At 39.4% G+C, this 18,630-nt stretch overlaps 1 protein-coding gene across 3 annotated transcripts in view; it reads right to left on the bottom strand.

Moving 5' to 3' along the window:
• Positions 1 to 18,630, bottom strand: part of FNIP1 (folliculin interacting protein 1) — a 160,424-nt gene that overhangs the window by 22,714 nt on the left and 119,080 nt on the right. For all 3 annotated transcript variants that reach the window (XM_082257158.1, XM_082257160.1, XM_082257159.1), the window contains 2 exons: positions 4,059 to 4,205; positions 329 to 498 (listed from right to left, as the gene is read on the bottom strand). In XM_082257158.1, coding sequence (XP_082113284.1) covers positions 329 to 498; positions 4,059 to 4,205 — 317 coding nt within the window. The remainder of the gene's footprint in view (positions 1 to 328; positions 499 to 4,058; positions 4,206 to 18,630) is intronic.

Below are 18,630 nucleotides of genomic sequence, written 5' to 3'. Positions count from 1 at the left end.
TTGTTTCTGGTAATATCAAACACAATCAAGGAGAAGAGTCAAGGATACTAATTACTGTATTCACAGTAGCCATTTTGATACCCGAGTAAGTTTCTCTTTACATATCAGTATCACTTATAGACATATACTTTTAACTTTCAGTACATAACACTAGCATCAGAGGTAACAATATTTCATTTTTTTTTTATGTTCTAGCTTACATCCCATGGTTAGTTTAACAGTAGTGCCCAATTACTCAGCCTAAAGCTAAAGAGGGATACTGAAGATTTTGTCACTGGATGAAGGATCAGTTACACATGAGACGCAGAAATACCTGTTCAGAACTTACCTAGCTGTGCCCAAAGAGGGTTGTATGGGTGAGTCTTTGCCAACATATTCACACTTTGTGACGAGTGCTTTTCTAGGAAGATTTTAATTGGTGGCTGCCCGTTGGGCATGACTGTTGGTACCCAGGCAAGGTGATTTGTGAGGACAGCTGTAAGGAGTGCTGGAAGGAACCTGAAAGAAGGAAAAGATCATAAACATCTTCCATCCTCTATTTTCCCAGATTACTCATTAAAAATATGAAATAGTGAAATATATCAAACTTAGGACTGCTAACACACTTATAAACAGGAGTGTTAAATTAAAAGCCCTGTGCTGGGTAGGTTTTTTTAAATCAAAGTCAAATACCTGCATCCATTGTATAGAACCACAAAAAAAAGCTAAAAACTATAGCTGGAATTCTGAGTTCCTGTGACCAAAACCTCCACTAACCCTGACAATCCAGATGTATAGCCTACGCTTGTTACTGTGTATACTTTTTGTGTTATGATCGGGTTAACAGTATATACAGATTTTTATTATTGTTCACCATAGAGTGTGAACCCATTTTCCCCTAAAGGTTAGAAACACAACTATTTCTGAGTTTGCTAACGGTATTTAGTAACTCAATCTTTGCACAATGAGTTAATATTTAAAGAAGAAACCCCCCCAGGGCCTAAATTTAGCGGTGCTAACAACGGGATTATCTGAAACTGCTATGCTAACTACTATACAGGAGTAGTGGAATATATGACGTGGAGAGCAAACTAATGATAAATGTGACCACCAATTCAGCTATTTTAGCCATCTATGGAATAATTACTTTCTGTTCAGCAGGAGAAAACACTGACTTATAGGTTTATCAATTGTTACAAGCATTTTTATTTTATGCTTTAACTGCCTCTTTTGGTAGCAGAGTGACAGATCGAATCCAATTCAATTAAAATGACAGCAAAGTCCATAAACGCACAAAACATTGTCATTGAAGATGAGCTGTGCTAGCAGGCAAAACCTGCTGAATCAGCAAACTGTCACCTCTTGCAGTTTAGACAACCAATAGAAGGGAAGAGGGGTAAGCTGTAGTTTGATTGCCATCACAGACAGATTTGCCCTCATACAGATTTATATTAAAATAAAAAAGTAAATGTGGTTAAAAAAATGCACAATGTAAAACAACCATTTTGTGCACTTTGCAATTTTTTGGTAATTTAATTACTCCATGTGTGAGCGCAGAGACACAGAGAAGGGATGTGACCGTGGAACTGAGACTTGGCACACATAATCTCTCCTTGTGTCACATGAATAGCTGGCCTGCCCTGCCTCTACACTGGCAGATAATATGCTCTGTCTAAAAGCGTATACAGGATTTAGTAGCAAAAATAAGCAAGCTTGATTGATAGACTACTTATTATGCCCACTTAAATCCTGGATGCCTGTCAAACAAATGGTGTTGAGAAAAAGTATCACTGGGTAAACAAATCCAACTTTATTTTTAACTGTATCTATATATTGAAAACATTATTTTTTTAATTTTAGAGTGGGTAAGGATTATAACTCCTGACAGGTAAATACTGCATTCAGAAGCCCAATAGAAGAGATTCCTTCACTTTCTGTCTAGGAGAAAAAAGTTGTCATTAGGACAAGAAGTTAGCGTAAGAAAATAAATCTCTCTAGCAGGAAGTAAACCTATTTCAGCTTTTATTTTGTTGTCTGGTATCGTTTTTTATTGTTCCTGCCTTGTAAAGCTGATCCCCAGAGCAGAAAGTGAGGGTAAAATCTGACTGGGGTTCTAACCCAAAACTAAAGAAATTGGGTGTAGATACCCTTAAATATCACCGTTGTTACTTTATATAAATTACAACCAACTCAAAACTTTCAGTTTGACCTCGGAAAACATTATACATTTGGACAAGGGTATATAAAATAGATGCCATATTTGAGCCACATATCCTATTTCATATTTTATTTGTATTGCAAGAATTAGAAAACCCAGTAGAAGAGCAGTAATAAGAATGTCTCCTGAGCCCTGGCTGCCTTTGTACTGCTGTACAGCTGGGAATCATAAGCTGCCATCTTTTTTGGAATGTAAGAAATTTGTAAAAGGTAAACATCCCTTAGAGCAGCCTTTTTCAACCAGGGTGTCTAGGCACCCTATGGTGCCTTGCCCAAAAAATGCCAAAATGGTGCCTAAAAATTGCTCTAAATTGCCCCAAAATTGTGTACCAGCAAGTGGATCTACCTTCCTTTTTAATACACAAGGCCCCAGATTTTTATTGTACAGCATTACAACCTTGGGCATTGTACTGACATCATTGGTTGAAAAGGAGTACATTGGGCACAGGCACACCATCCTTGTTTGACCCCCCCCCCCCCCCACACCACCAATGCTCCTCTATGTCAGCACTGGGGACATGTTAGCTGTGTGGGGCAGAGAAAATTAGTAAAAAGAAAAGCTGTAATACTAGTCAGTACTACAGTACCAGTGTGCAAAAGTGTAATTGCTTTCAAAGAGTAAATGTTGGGTGTCTTATGTGTATGGATGCTGTTAAAACACGTAAAAATACTAGTTTGTTTTTACATTTTATAACAGGGTGCCTCGAGACTGAGCTGAATTTTATAGGGTGCCCTGACTGGAAAAAAGTTGAGAAATCCTGCCTTAGAGTATCTATAATATTGTTAAAATAGAACAAAGAGCAATATGCCAAGTGCTGCCATCAGTCCAAGTCTTCTCTCCACAATAGGAATACAATGCAATTGGTTATAATGATTTACAGCACATAAGTGCTATATGCAATATGTCATAATAAATGCCACTCTTTGGCTATTTAGACTGGGCTCATCATGCACGTCAGAGTGTAGACTAAAATACTCTGGTATTTAGCTATTTACCATGTGGCATACCTGGAAAACCTTTAGAGCTGGAGCTCTTCCAATTCCTAAAAATAAATACCTAACCGTAATAATTAAAACACTACGTTTACCATTTTTTTTTTTGTACCCTCTCTCTTTACCTCCTGACTAAGAAAGACAATTCATCAACTGTAGCTAAACACAGAGGGGGCCCGTGTATACTAGGTGGCAGAAAAAAAATGGCAGAACCACTGTCAGAAAAAAAAGCAGCAGATAAAACGATGGACACATGTTTACATTTATAAAAGTGTTTTTTCTCAAAACACTAGAAAAAAAAATACAGTTAAAAACACTTGACACAGCGTTTAGGAGCATCTGTCTGAAAGCTCCTCTCAAAAACACACTTGCGATGGGGTTTTCTTCAGCCAGTAAATGCCCCTCTACAAATATACCTGTTAATGTCTAAATGTACATGTACACATAGGCTAACATAGTGCAATGTCATACACAGTGTGTATGAGGCCTAATTCATGACTGTGTTAGAAGTACTAAAAGTAAAGCTGTTCATACATTAGTCAATCAACAGCAGAAATCTTCTCGCTGAATTTCCCCGCTGTCAGAATACATTGTTTAGCGCTGCAGTCTATAGCCTGCAGCGCTGACCGAGCAGCTAAAATTCGGCAGGGTGGTTTAACAAGTGTCAATCAGGGGATCAATTTCTGTTCAACAACAATGACCATACAAGGAAAAAAAATTCAGACGGTCCCTGTAAAATTGGCCAAATTTTGATTTGTATATGGCCAGCTTTAAGAGGAGCTACAGCCATTTTCGCGTTTATTAAAAGTCAGAAGCTACAAAAGCTGTTTTCGGAGATGTAACAAAGAACTTAAAAAAAAAAAACCTACTGATTCTTTGATGTGTATTCCATGAGGAAGGCAAACTCCTTCATAAATCGCTGACAAAGGTGATTCTTTTCTGGTGATCCGGACATCATTGTTAGCCAAACAGGTTCAGATATTCTAGGCATGGTGTACAGATTACAGATCGTTGCCCTGTAAATGGTAAAAACACAAAAACTTTATTTTCTATTTATACTCAAATAGCCACAATTTATTTTTACTACAGGAACTTGCAGAAGGTTTGGAATTTAGGTGAATTTAATTATTCTTAAAGCATATCTAAATCTAGAAACATAAATGTAAAACACTGCAGCTTACCAGTCCTTGGATGAGGTGGCTGCATTAGTTGTCTTTTAGGTTCCCGCGACAAAGAAACACACATCTCCATTCTGGATAGAGGAGCAATGGAGACACCTTTGGGCAGCAGCATTGTCAAACTGGAGAGAGGGTAGTGTTAAGGCCACCATACACTATATAATTTGACTGTACAATCTCCTTTAGATTTACTAAAACTATGTAATATAAGGGCACACCCAAACAATTCATTTTAATAGTATCAAATCTGACAGGCCCTTGTACTACATAGTTGATGGTGGATGTAAAAAGATTGTATAACCAGATTGTATAGTGCATGTCACCTTTAAATGCACTAGCAGATTTAGATGGACTTGCATAGCAAATTAAAGCAGTTACTGAACCAGTTATTTTTTTTTTTTTTTGGATAACGGTTTTGTATAAATGCATAAAAGCTAACCATTGTAAGCACCCCTGTCATGGGTTATTCTTTTTCCCTCTAAATGCCATATTTGCTGGATAGCTTGGCCTGTTAAAGGAAGTAAAAAAAAAGAAAACAAAAGACTTGCTGGCTGGATAAAAATAAAGAAGAAAAAAAAAAACCCTAAAGTGCCAGCTCACATTGGCGCGATGCGGGAACCCTGCGAATCCACTGCGGGTTACCGCATCACATCCAACTCGCAGGCAGTTCACATTGCCATATGCAACTGCTGAGTGTGTCAATACAAAGTTAAGGACACCCCCAGATTAGTTTGAATATCGCAGTGCGAGCTGTCAACTCGGACAGGAATCAGATCGCATAGGTGTGAACACCCATGTGATCCAATTCTGGTGCAGACTAAAAAAAAAAGGTCCTGCACAACTTTGGTCCGAATGCAATGCAAATTCAGCCATACAATCTGTATGGCTGAATTTGCATCACACAGACATCACATGTGATTTGCATAGCAGCGCGGTGCAAATCACATGTGATGTCTGACATCGCTATAGTGTTAACTGCCACTAAAACATAAAACTAATGCAGCCATCGCATCGAAGATTTGTACTCTACAATACAAACAATTTTGAGGGTTAGATACCCTTTAAGTTAGCAAATCAAAGGTATAATTTAAAACTGAACTTTTGTGTTCAAAAGAAAAATTGCTAGCAGAAATTCTTTTATTGCAGAAGAGACTCTTCTGCAATAAAAGCATCTTACCTGCTTGCCAGAAAATCTTCTAAAGACACACTAAGCCATGCATGCGCAGTCGCAGCATCTTCCAGGTGCCGGGATAAATTAACTCCCGTGCACATAAACAGCAGTTAAAAAACAAAGGCTAAAAGAGTGGCTGAACAAGCCAAACCTGGAAGTAGATCGTGGGAAGGGAGCTTGCATACCAGCGCACCGCTGTGCTAACCAAAAAGGAAGGAAATAAAAAAAAATAACCCTAAACCTGGTACCATAAGATGCTATCATTCACCTTAATCATACTTACCTGCTGCCAGAGCCATTCTTAATTTTAATGCAAGTTTCAATATTTTGACTGCTGCTAAGCCATAGAACTGAGGCCTGACCATCCAAGTACCTAGTTAGAAGGTGCAGGCGGGGTAAAGTGTTTTGGTGGACTGGGCAGTGGATTCAGGCAGTAGGAAAAGGTAATCTCAAGAACACCATGGTACCCATTAGGCAACATCAGACTGACTTCAGGTTTTCTTTCTCAATAAAAAATACTTTAATACTATTTCAGATGAACTGCAGATTGTCATAACTTCTTGATGTTGTGTTTAAACAGGGAACTGTTGAAATCTTTAAGTACAGCTGAATAACACTTTTACCCGTTTTCCTGGCTATGGAAAAGCAGTTAAATGTACCTGGGACTCTTAAACGGTCTGTGCCCACCCTCAACTATATCCCATTCACAGACAGAGAAAATAGGCGGAGATTTATGCCAGTATGTCACATCCAGACTTTTTGCTCCCAATTTATATGTATTGAATGTTATCACATGCTGAAAAGGAGAAATCGATGCACGCAGGAAAGAAAAATGTCAATGTTTCCAGGTTTTTCTGTAAACAATAGCTTGATTTTTTACATTTAGGCCCCTTTCACACATGGAGTCCCTTCAGATCCGCCTGTCAGTTTTTTTGGCAGATCTGAACGGACGCCCCATGCATCCCTATGGGGCATTGGATCTCAGCAGAGACATGTCCGCTGACATCCGATCCAATCTGATCCGAACGGATCGGATACAGCTGTCATCCGCTGAGAAAAACGAAGTCTGCCTGTGTGAAAGATCCCTTAGGAAGATAGATTTTTATATATGATTAATTGGAGAGCCTAAAGTAGAACTATAGGCATAACTGCCCCCCCCCTTCCTCATTTTGCATAACATAAGGTTATAACCCGTCGGATTTATTTTTTTTTCCTGCCATCTGTGTCCTATTGGGGAGATTTGCCTTCACTCCCTGTCGCATAGCCAAAACAGGAATTGAGAAGCAATCCCTGCAAATTAAGGGAATCCATTGGGTCCCTCCTAGGTCACTAGAACAAGTGTCCCTATTGGATATGTATCTTCTTTTACTGTTCTGGGGACAGCCCAAAATTTGGGATTTTTTTTCACTTTCATTTTTGATAATGGCAAACAAGACAAAGAGAGAGAGAGGAGAATTTCCCTAATGGGGGCAAAGGTAGCAATACCAACCTAACACGTTCCAAATCATCCAAAACTAAAAACAAAAAAAGTTTTGCCTTTAGTTAGGATACCAATAACAATGGTTCGTGGAAGAGCAAATTAAATCATTAATAATTATTAGAATAGTTAAAAAAACAGCAGGTCAGAGCTCTAGAGAGATAAGACTTTATCACTTGTGAAGTACATGATAATAGTGGCAAGGTGGAAAGAAAAAAACAGACTGGGAGATAGCTGTGTGGATTGAGGAAAATTTTTCCATGACACACACATACTCTTTTTGAGCACTTCCTGGTATCAGTCCAAGTAAGAGGATATTGTAAGTTCTGGCCAGGCATTCATACTATGTGCATTGGAAAATGACTCCTCTCAACTGATGACACAAACATACAACTCAACTACAAACCATTTTACTCTGCAACAATACAGCTCATTTCATACTATAATAGCTTTTGAACTCACGCAGACCTCGCATTTTTTCACGTGTACATAAAACATGCAAAAAACACAAGTGTGCCAAGCAGGAAGCATGTTTTTGCTATTCTTGAAAAAACCCAAAAAAGTACATGATCATTTGCCGCGTTTGTTGCGCATAGGACAGCATGTTGAAATGAAGGAGCAGTTCTCCTTGTGAGGCGCAACAAAAATAAAAATTATACATGACAACTTTTCAGTGATGGAAAACCAAGCTGATCTAAAGATGGCTTCTGTTGGGAGTTTTTTTTTTTTTTTTGTGAGTAGACAAGGGTTAGAACATCTGTCAGGCGTTTGTATCCCTTGAATGTGTTGCCATGGCATTCTATCGTTTTTGTTTTTTCTTTGCAGCAAATATAAAAAACTTTTTTTGCTACAATCTAGAAGAAAGGGTTGATTGTTTTTTTTTTCCCCCAGTGAATTTCAATCAGCAGCTAGGCATTCTAAATGTTATAGCTAATGAAGTTGCTTAGCTAGTCTTAAAAGACTGGTTTCACTGGAAGTGATGCTGCCAGGAAATTAAGAGAGGCATGAAGTGGGAACACACAGAGCTGCAGACAATACAAGAGTAAAAAGCAATTGCAAGGCCACAAAGAAAGTGTGTATATGAACTATTGTTTTGTTCGAACTAGGGTAAAAAGATAGTTTTAGGCTTGTTCACATTATGTGCAGTCACCTGTATTCTTCCTTATGGAAAATTGCTGGTAACTGCAAAGACACATAGCAAAAAATAGTTTTCTGTGTCATATTCACACCAGAATGCTGTGTTTCTCTGCATTCCAGAGCTGTGCCATTTTATGCAACACAGATAAATGTGTGTAAATGCACACAAATGTACTGCAACGCACCTCTCACACACTACAATTTACTCTCACTCACTACACGGTTTCCGAGGAAATATGTCTTTGAAAAAAAAAAAAAAATGACGCTGAAAGTCTAAAATAAAAATACATAGAAACAATTGATTGCAGCTGCGTTTTTATGTGCGTCCTTAAGGTTGACTGCTTGGATATATATGTAGATAGTATGCTAGTGTAGTAGATGTATATTAGATTTACAATTTCCTCTCCACATATTACCATCTACATTTCTGTACACCATTTTCCATCTTTGATTTAGTAAATACTGTATACCCTTTTTTATACCCTGCATGCAATGCATACATTTTTGAAGATCGCTTTAGATATTTATTTTAAATAAATCAATTTTTAAAATTGAAAGCTGTAGCACAGAAATTTCAGCTTATATTACATAGTATGCGTGACAATGGCGCTGTGTAGTACTCCTCACTAACATGACAAACACTTTAAAGGGCTTACACTCAAATTATAATGCTACTCTGTTCTGTAATTACAATACATTGCAGCTAGGCAAATGGCACAAATTGAGCTCATGTATGGCTAGGTTATAGCAACATGTTTTGAAGCAAAGACACGCAATTTCAGCAATTCTTTGTTCAGTTGTCAGCTTAATATATCATTATACATTCAAGAGTCCTTTCACACTGTCCGTATCTGCTGGCAGACTCCGTTCTGCACAGTGGGGATCGATCCGCCGATCCCCGCTGAGTAGACGGATGACAGCGCCGTCTCCGCTATGTGTGCGGAGATGGAGCTGTCAGATCCCCGCTGTACTCTATGGGGGAATCAAATGAGAATGGACCGCCTTGTCCTTTCTCATCCGATCCGATGGACGGATGGAAAATAGGGTTTCCATCCATCCGGATTTCACAGACAGGATCGGATCGGATAGCAGTGGGTGACAGCGGACAGGTCTCTACTGACATCCGCTGCCCCATAGGGATGCATGGAGGATCCGATCAGGTCCGCCTAAAAAACTGAAAGGCAGATCTGATCGGATCATTCGCGTGAAAGGTCCCTAGCAATATTTCCAGTTTACAAAAAAGGGAAAGAAATCAAATATTTAGGCTGACTAAAAACTGCAATTATTAAAAAATAAAAAAAAAAATCACAATGTTGTAGGAAAAGGTATTGCAAACTACAATAACATTTTGTTATTAGAAAAGGGTTAACTGCTATTTTTGCAAATACAGAGCGCACAGGCTGCCAATATAAAACCGTCTGACATTTAAGTAGACTCTAAAATAACAGCTGCATATTATACTTTAAAAAGTGCTTTTAATTGTTTTTTTTTTTTCAAAAACAATATAAAACCTAATAATTATAAAAATACTTCTCTGTTTATTTTTATCCTTTCCTATACGGTTAGTCATTACAAAACTGAACAAATGGAAATGCTTTATGTAAACCAACTACTTGTGAAATCCATTACTCTAGAAGTTGTTAAAATGTGTTTGCAACGAGCAAATAGACTGAGTCTTGTGATACATTATTTACTATTCTGGTAACCCTGGCTGAATCTGCTGCTGATAGTGTTGCCTTCAAGACAGATCAGATTGCACTGGCTGCTGTCCAGCAGACATGTGACTGCAATAAAGGGAACCCTCCATAGCAGAAATGAGTGTATTAATGGCTTAGACCAAGGGCACAGCATAGACAGTCTACACAGCTCACACCCTGTTCCCCCTTGATACAGACATCATTTATCAGTACATCCGTTATACAAGAACTAAGTATACAGTCTTTCATTTAATTGTCAGTTGAGATGAATTTACTAGTCACTGCTGCTAAATGTAACCTGTTTTTCTGTGGGACCTATACCGAAAAGTTTATAAGCTTATAAAACAAATAAATAAAAGCTGGCCACATATAAATATCAGCCTATTTAATCTCTGTATAATCTTTACATTCACCAACAACTATGTAGTGTGGGGGTCAAGCTTAGCCTTCCTTAAAGTGGATTAAATTCCCCTGGTTGAATTTTTACCTATAGGTAAGCCTATAAGGCGGCTCACATATAGGTACAGTAAATATCTCCTAAACTTGTGTCGTTTAGAAGCAGTGGGTAACCACCGCTGCATGCACTCTGAAGGAGCGGCATACCCGTGCGGTTCCTTAAGAGCTCTGTGCCGCAAGCGCAGGAGTGATTGTGGCTTAGTTATTCATGCTACGAAAACCTGCGAACCCCTAAGAAAGACCGGGTGAAGATGGAAGCGCCTACAGTGGTGACAGTGCACCGCTGGGGGGCTTTGTTTTCAGGTAAGTCTGTCATAACGTGTGTGTACATCAATCTTGCCCTAATACCAAGACCGACATGTCAGTCTCTGGGTTTGGTATACATATAACATTTAATACCATTAGTCTGCCACACTGCTCTACACACAACTTTCCACACAACATAATGGATACTACTACCCAGGACAAGGGCTCACCCCAGGACTTACTCATACTAGACCTGATATCCACTCCCTGGCATCCTCCAGAGGATTCATGCCCCATGCCTCCGCTCCATTTCTAGGCACTGCCATGAATATTGCACTCACATGATGCCCATACCCCTGGTTCAACGGGATGAACGGGAATGGTACTATGCCCAAATCTCGCTCTATTATGAGATTTCTCTTTGAGTTTGTTGTCAGACATTCAATTATCATTTGCACTGTCCTTACTTTTATGTATGTTTCTTTGGTGTAGATTGTTGCCAATTGTAAGACAGATGTACATTTACTGTTTTTATACATTCCTGTATTGCATTCTTTTTCTCAATAAAAATTGTTTAAAAAAATATATATAGAACATTTAAATCATTACATTAGACACCTTACTGGTCCTCACTCATTACCACGCCTTTGACAGACATGTTACATGAAAGGTGTTGAGTAAGGAGTCTGTAAACATGGACATGATACATAAATTGCTATGACTGCTTCGCACATATGTGCAGCCTCATTTATCCAATGCTTTAGGTTTTCTCTTCTATACAGTCTATGTCTACTTAGGCTACTGATTATTTTTAGCATAGCTAAGTATTTTAATTAGTGGATGGTAACAGTGACAGTCTCAGCTGCATATCAAGAGTCCTGCATGTCTAGTTAATGGGGCACTTGCTTTACTCCAAGATTAGGGCAAGGAACCTTTACCACACATTAAATTAGCTTCTTTTATTCGTATTTAAAGTAGATGTGAACCCTAACTAAAAGACAGCTTGCAAAAGAAATGTGTATCAAACTAATTACTTTTTCCAAATACTTGTTTTTTTACCTTTACTCCATCTTCTGCCTACTGCTCAGTGTCGCTGATCATTTGTACGCTTTCTGCAGCCACTTCCTGTCTACATGCAATCTAGCAATGGCTGAGACAACAGTGGACCAGGTCTACACGATGTGTATCTAAAGGCCCGTACACACTTGAAGGAAATCGGACGAAATATCCTCCGATTTTTCCCTCTCTTGCTCAGCGTTCATAACCGTTTTTAGTTGACAGTGCATAAATGTTCACTAAATTTCTCGTCCGATTTTTTTTTTTTGACTTCCAGGTCGTCAGCAACTTCAGATCATGTGCGGTCTTTCGTATCCGATTTTTCACAGACGTACTGCATACACATTAAACGAAAATTGGTCATCGGGGGACGGACAATAAAAATTTTGGTGTTTGTCCCTCCGTTTTTTTTCAATGAATATGTCGGCATCGGCTGCTGAAAGTTGTGTACACACTAGCCGAAAATCGTACGATTTTACTTCAGACGGGAATTTTCGGCAGATTTTCTACTAATGTGTACCCCACTTTAGAAGTCACTTGTAGTCTCTGAAAGCCTAGGTGACATCACAAACACAACTGGGGGATAAGGAATAGTATTGTCAACTTAGAAGGAGAAGTGTCTGACAAGAGGACCTTCCTGGCAGGAGATCATATACTATTTTATTGAAAGTTGCAGATTTAAAGATTTTGAAAATTACTTTTAAAGTTGCATCCACATGTAAATTTATTTATTTTTTTTTTTTAAGTAATTGGCATTGTATACGCTTGAAGTAAATAGTTATGCCTCTCTTTGTAACCAGGCAGCATCTGTCTTGCATAGTACAGAAAACTAAAGTCACCATTTAACTGCCTGATGTAGTCTAGTCAGTCATAACATGTTCACATAAAATGGAATACTGTTTTAACATACAGACTTTAAAGCAGTAATAAACCCAAAAGCAAACATTTATTATACTGCAGATTACCAATTGTTAGATGCAATGGCTGCATTCTTTTTTAGGCTTTCTTTCTTGTGTCAACTTGTGATCTGGCCAGAAAGTCTGTTGCTTTTCAAATAAACACACTCACCTGCTGATGTAGCAGTTGAGAGAAGAAGCAAACCATTTAACACTAAGTCCCCGTTCACACTGGGGCGACCTGTGAGGCGATCTGGTCGCCTCACAGGTCGCCGTAGGTCGCCTTCCATAGGGAAGCTGCGGACCCGTTCTAATAGGAGCGACACAAGTCGCTCCGACTTAGAAAAAGGGTCCGGAGCTTCTTTGGGGCGACCCGGAGCGACCGTCATAGACTTCAATGTTATGAAGTCCGTGCCGGCCGCTCCGAGGTCGTGGCGCGCTGCTCACACTGCGACCTCGGAGGTCGCCCCTGGAAGTCGGATCGCCCCAGTGTGAACGGGGCCTGACAGGGGTGCTTACAATGACCAGGTTTTATTTACGTAAAACCCTTATCCCAAAAGAAAAAACAAAACAAAAAAACTGTTGCTGTAATTGCTTATAAATTATTAGCTGGATTTTGGCTTTGATTTGCTAGTGTATCTAAAATGTGCTAGTACATCTAACACTCCCTCTCCCCAAAAACTGATGGGGGTCCTGTTGTCCAAAGGTGCCCCTGTTACTCCTTCAGCCAGTGGGGGGTGGGGGGACTCGAATACAAGAGGTGGGTTACTGGCTGATCACCAGGTGAATGCAGAGGGCAATAAAAAAGGACACTAATGCAGCTACACAAAAAAATGACTGGTAAGCTGCAATAAATTCAATTTTTGGTTGTGGTTTAATACCGCTTTAAGGGCTTCTGAGGTTACTGGCTTCTTGAAGTTGCCGGATTATTTTGTTGGTAGTGTATTCATGCACATCGTGGGTAGCAGAGCTCAGTTCCTGATAAACAACATGTGATGTGATCTCTGCTAAGGTAAGAAGCAGAATTCTGGGCATCTACCTATCTCCTCTTAAGGGAATTTCTGGTTGTATAAATCAGAGGCCAAGTGCCCTTGACCTTAATAAACACAGCCAGCCAGAACCCAGACCGCCTGAGACCAGGCTTCTGCCTCTGATCACAAATGAAACTAGTTTAAATTTAGAGGCAGATTATGGGAAACAGGACTCCAAGCCTGGCTCTTGCCAACACATCCGACTGTAAATTTAAGAGGAGGAATTTGTACACCTGCTACCCATATGTTCAATTTCAAAAGTGGAGCAGAGACTTACAAATACAACTCTTCACATATAGGCACTTTTGATTTCCTACATTTACCCACTTGACCTGTGGAAGATTTACCCCCCTTCTTGACCAGGCCATTTATTCCAAAATGGCACTGCATTACTTTAAATTTAGGCCAATATGCATCCTACTACATGTTTTTGGTAAAAAAAAAAAATTCCATAAAGCATATATAGTTATAGCATCTACAAACTATGGGATATATACTAGACTTTTTATTAATTTATTTTACTAGTAATGGTGGCGACCAGCGACTTATAGCGGGAACTGCGATATTCTGGCAGAAATTCTTACACTAACTTTTGATAGTCGGTTAAAGGAGCGCCCAAAATCAGCAATAAGAATCCCACTTAGATCAAAAGATTGTCGTTTTATTGGTAGCAGAACATGTTTTATGTCCTGCTTTGCGGAGAAAGAAAATCATTACTTCCCCGCTGTCAGGACAGGGCTCTGTTCTGTGTAAATTCATGACAATTTGCGGGTGCCGGCAGTAATTAAGGGCCCCAGCACCTGCTGATCAACATCTGCTGTGTTTAATCTCAGAATGGCCGGGTCACCAAGCCCCACCCCCCCCCCTACTTGGAAGTGCTAGATCACGTGCCAAGTATGTGATCTGAGGCAGCCAAGCCGCCTTATACCTGTTATACGGTTGGAAAGCGGTTAAAGTGTTACTAAACCCAGGACCCTGCATTCACTGTATCTGGTCTTCCACAATACACAAAAAATGGAAATGCAATTATTTTAGTAAATATGAACTGCTAAATAACTTTTCTCATCAGCAGCATATAGCAGTCTTGTGACTTCTATCAGTGCCTGGTTAAAGCTTGCAGGAGGAGATTTAATTCTCCTCTGACCATCCTATGAGGCTGCAGGGCCCCTGACCCTCTGTCTGGACATTGCTGATTGGCCCTGAGATGATCACATGCAACCTCCCAAGAAAAAAAACCTCCAGCAATACACATCAAACTGAGCATGTGCAGAGTGACTTCAAATTTGTCTCCAGGACTGACTCCTGTACAGTTAAATGATGGCCATTATTTAACTTAACTTGTTTTAACTTGTGTCATGGACACACCCCCTAGAAGTGCATATCTAGGTTGGCCTGAGGTCAGTGCCCGTTCACACATAAAAACATCCACCAGATCCACTCTGGATGAGTTTCTGCATGCACGTTTTTAATGCTTTCCGGATGCATTCCAGATGGTTTTTCTTCTTCACTGTACTGGGGTCCGGTGCCTTTTTGATGCATTTTTACCACATTCCAGTACAGTCCTGTTCAGGAAAAAAAGCAGCATGTCGTACTTTTTTATGGAACTGGAAAGCACTACAGCAGTGTGAACTATGGCATTAGAACCCATATAACCTACTTTCCATGAGTTTTTGATGCAGAAAAAAAAGTGTTGCACTGCATGTGGAGTAAACGAGTCCTCATAAAATACTGCAGAGAGCTGTGCTGACATTATAATATCAGTACCTATATCTTCCAGTGTGAAAACTGCCCACTACTGTCATAGGGAGAAGAGTTGGGAGAATGATGCCATGTAACCAGGGAAAAAGATACAGTATGAGCAGAATTAAAAATAAAAATTAAAGCTGTGGAGGAGAGATTGGGGAATAAACAACATGCTGTATACTACTAGACCACAAAATGTGGACTCATTACAAATTCAAAAGAATTAAAACCCTTTGTATGCCTGTAATTTCTAGGGTAGGCAAGTATCCTGCTACGCTCATGTACATGTGTGGAAAGCATCTCTTTCTAATCTCAAAAATAGCTAGCTACTGATTGTCTCAACTAGGAACAAAAGATCTGCTTCCATGTTACGATAACAGTTTTCCCTACTCGGTCTCCATGTGCTATGAATCAGCAGTGTAGTTTACAGGGTTGGCAAGGACCCATTTTTCATGTCAGTGCGTTGGGGTACCGTACATAGGAGATGCTATGCCTCTGCTAGGAAAGGAGGTAGGAGCAATAACTAATTTATATGCAGTGATTCCAACTGTTCCTCACTTTATAAGCAAAACCATTTTACAATAGTTCACGGTTCTTCTATAGTTTGCTTTTACTGCATGATTCTGGGAGTGAAACCTCAGGTGTCCAATCAGCAACTCATGCTGAGGAGATGAATAGTTGCCTATTGGACATCTGTAGATCTGACTCTGGGAACAGCGGAGAAGGGAGGCAGACTGTTGCTGAGCAGACCAGAGCTCTCATGGAGGAGATTGTGGTCCTGTCTGTAGCCTTCAGAAAGGATTTTAGAAGGCTTGCATCAGGCACCCAGGGTTCCAAACAGCAGTGGAGAGAAGCTGCTTGGAGTGGAGAGTTTCTTCAGTTTATAGAGTTTCTTCGGTTTTAATGTAATCTGAAAGAAAGCTTCCCAATTAAGTAATTCTGCCTATGAGCAAATACTAGCAACTGAAATATTTTTCTCCAGCTCACTTTTAATATCGCTAAACAGCATGCTGTATACTGATCATGAAAGTTCTAACAGAGCAAAAAGCCCTTTGTAGTCTCAATGACAAAAGTAAAGGGATTTGTATTTAAGGCTTATGATCAGATTTTGAATTATAACTATAAATTTTAATTTTTTGCTTTTGTGAACCTTGCAGAAAGATTGCCTAAATAAATTCCTATAGAGGCGAATATTTCACTATCACATGTCTGTAAAAAATGTGACCAGAACTGCAAATCTATGCATCTCATGACTTATTCAAGTGTTGAAGTTATGCCTTTGAGACAAAAACATGCTGTGAAAACAAAAAGGAAACCAAAAGGCTGGCTTAGCTTTCCTCTCTCAACAATGGTCAATCTGCCACTTGTAGTGCTAAGAGATAAAGTAAATCTAAACACAATCACTAAAATTTAATTTAAAGCGATACTAAATAATTTAAAAAAATAGATAACAAACATGTCATACTTACCTGCTCTGTGTAATAGTTTTGCACACAGCAGCACCCATTCTCCTCTTCTCGGGACTCCTGCCTGCGCTCTGGGCTACTCACTCCACCAAGTGACTTGCTATGGGGGAACTTGGGCGTGCTTTCTCCTAGAGCCCTACTGTGTGTCCATAAGGCTCAACCTCATCCCTGCTTCTTCCTCACTAGCTATTTACAGCAGCAGGAGCCAATAGCTCTCATTGTTGTGTCTGAGCCAATGAAGAGGAAGAGAGTTGGGAGAGCAGCTGCCCTCGTGCACATTGCCAGAGATCAGGCTCAGGTAGGTAAAAAGATGGCAGGAGGGGGAGCTGCACACAGAAGTATTTTTACATCTATGCATAGAATGCATGAAGGTAAAAAACCTTCAGCTTTAAGAACCACTTTAAGCTTTAGCATGCTAAAGGCAAAATTCACCTTTTAAAAAAAAAAAAATGCACATTTCTTTTGCAGGTATAAAAAAATGTGCTTTTTTCTTTTCTAAGGAGCCAGCAGAGCATTGCACCCAGGATCAGAAGTTTGCAGGTACAATCTCAGGCTCCTGTAGAATCTTAGGATAGCTGTCTGCCCATACATCAAATGGGCAGGCAGTTACCTGAAAGCAGGAAGATCAACAGACTACAAGGACGCTCACCAGCAGTTCAGAACTTCAAGTCATCAGCTGCAATGGCTAGCAGGACTTGTAGGCATTCATTCACAGGAAACTCAAAATTAATGATGCAGAGCCCTCGCAAGGCTGCTCAGTTTTCAAATTCTGACAGCAGGTGCGGGGGAAAACATTCCACAATCGCTGTCACAGGGAGGGGGGAGCGGGGAAGAGGATGCAGATGCTGGAACCTTTTTCAAGAGTGGAACATTTAACATGTTCCAAAGGTGAACTTTAAAGTAATTTTAAATGTTTTCATAGCTTTCAAATCTGAAGTTTTCAATAGAATAATACCTAGTAATCCTGCCAATAAAGGTCCTTGTTTAGGCACTTTCTGTTATTGCTCTGCACCTTTCTCCCAACTACGCTCCTGCATTATCACCCTATAACGTGGACTTTCAAGACTATAAGTGGCTATTTCAACACACATTACACAGGCATGGTATACTATTGTCAACATCAGGAACCCTGCTCAGAGAAACGCCATGCAGCCATCAATAGAAACCAGCCGCAGCAAAGAGAAAAATGGATAAGAAAGAAAAAAGCTAATTTGAAGAAATTCCAATTGTTTATAATAATAAAAAAATATTATTATTATTAACAACAATAAAATAAAAAAGCACACACATTTTGTTTCTGGCATTAAGGCTCATCTCCTTGCCTTTGAGAAGCAGCAGAAAATGCCAAAGCCTCCCGGCCAACAGTTCTCAATAGAGACAGGGACTAGTTGGTATAAAATATTAATCAGGAGGTCTGGTCATACTCCCTCACCTGCCTAACAAAACATGCTTAGGAGATTTTAGTGTGATGATTTACATTCCAGTTAATAGATCATGCCTACACATTTAACCATCCTCCATAGTTTAAAGAAGTGTCTCATAGAAATGTGGTTGGCAGAAACCTCAAAATTGACTTTAAGATACAGAACAGAATACATAATAATAAAACTACTTCTATTATTTTAATTTTGGATATTCACTCACAAACAACTAGATTATGTGATAGACAAAGGGCAACTGTGGAGTTGCATTGTGAAGATGTAGATAATGAATGCACCACTATATAAAAGTTTGTGTCTTTGCATCAATTATTAAAAGCATGCATCATATTCAGATGTAATTGAAATATAAAGAAGAGACCGAGGAAAAATGTATTTTGGTTTACACAGATTTCACATTTCAGGAGGACTTATGTCAAGATCAAGGTGCGTTTTAGGACAGCAAATA

The sequence above is a fragment of the Pelophylax lessonae genome, assembly GCF_965119305.1.
Source record: "Pelophylax lessonae genome assembly, chromosome: 4".
In the NCBI taxonomy this organism is placed as follows: Eukaryota; Metazoa; Chordata; class Amphibia; order Anura; family Ranidae; genus Pelophylax; species Pelophylax lessonae.
This window is presented reverse-complemented; position numbering and strand designations above follow the sequence as displayed.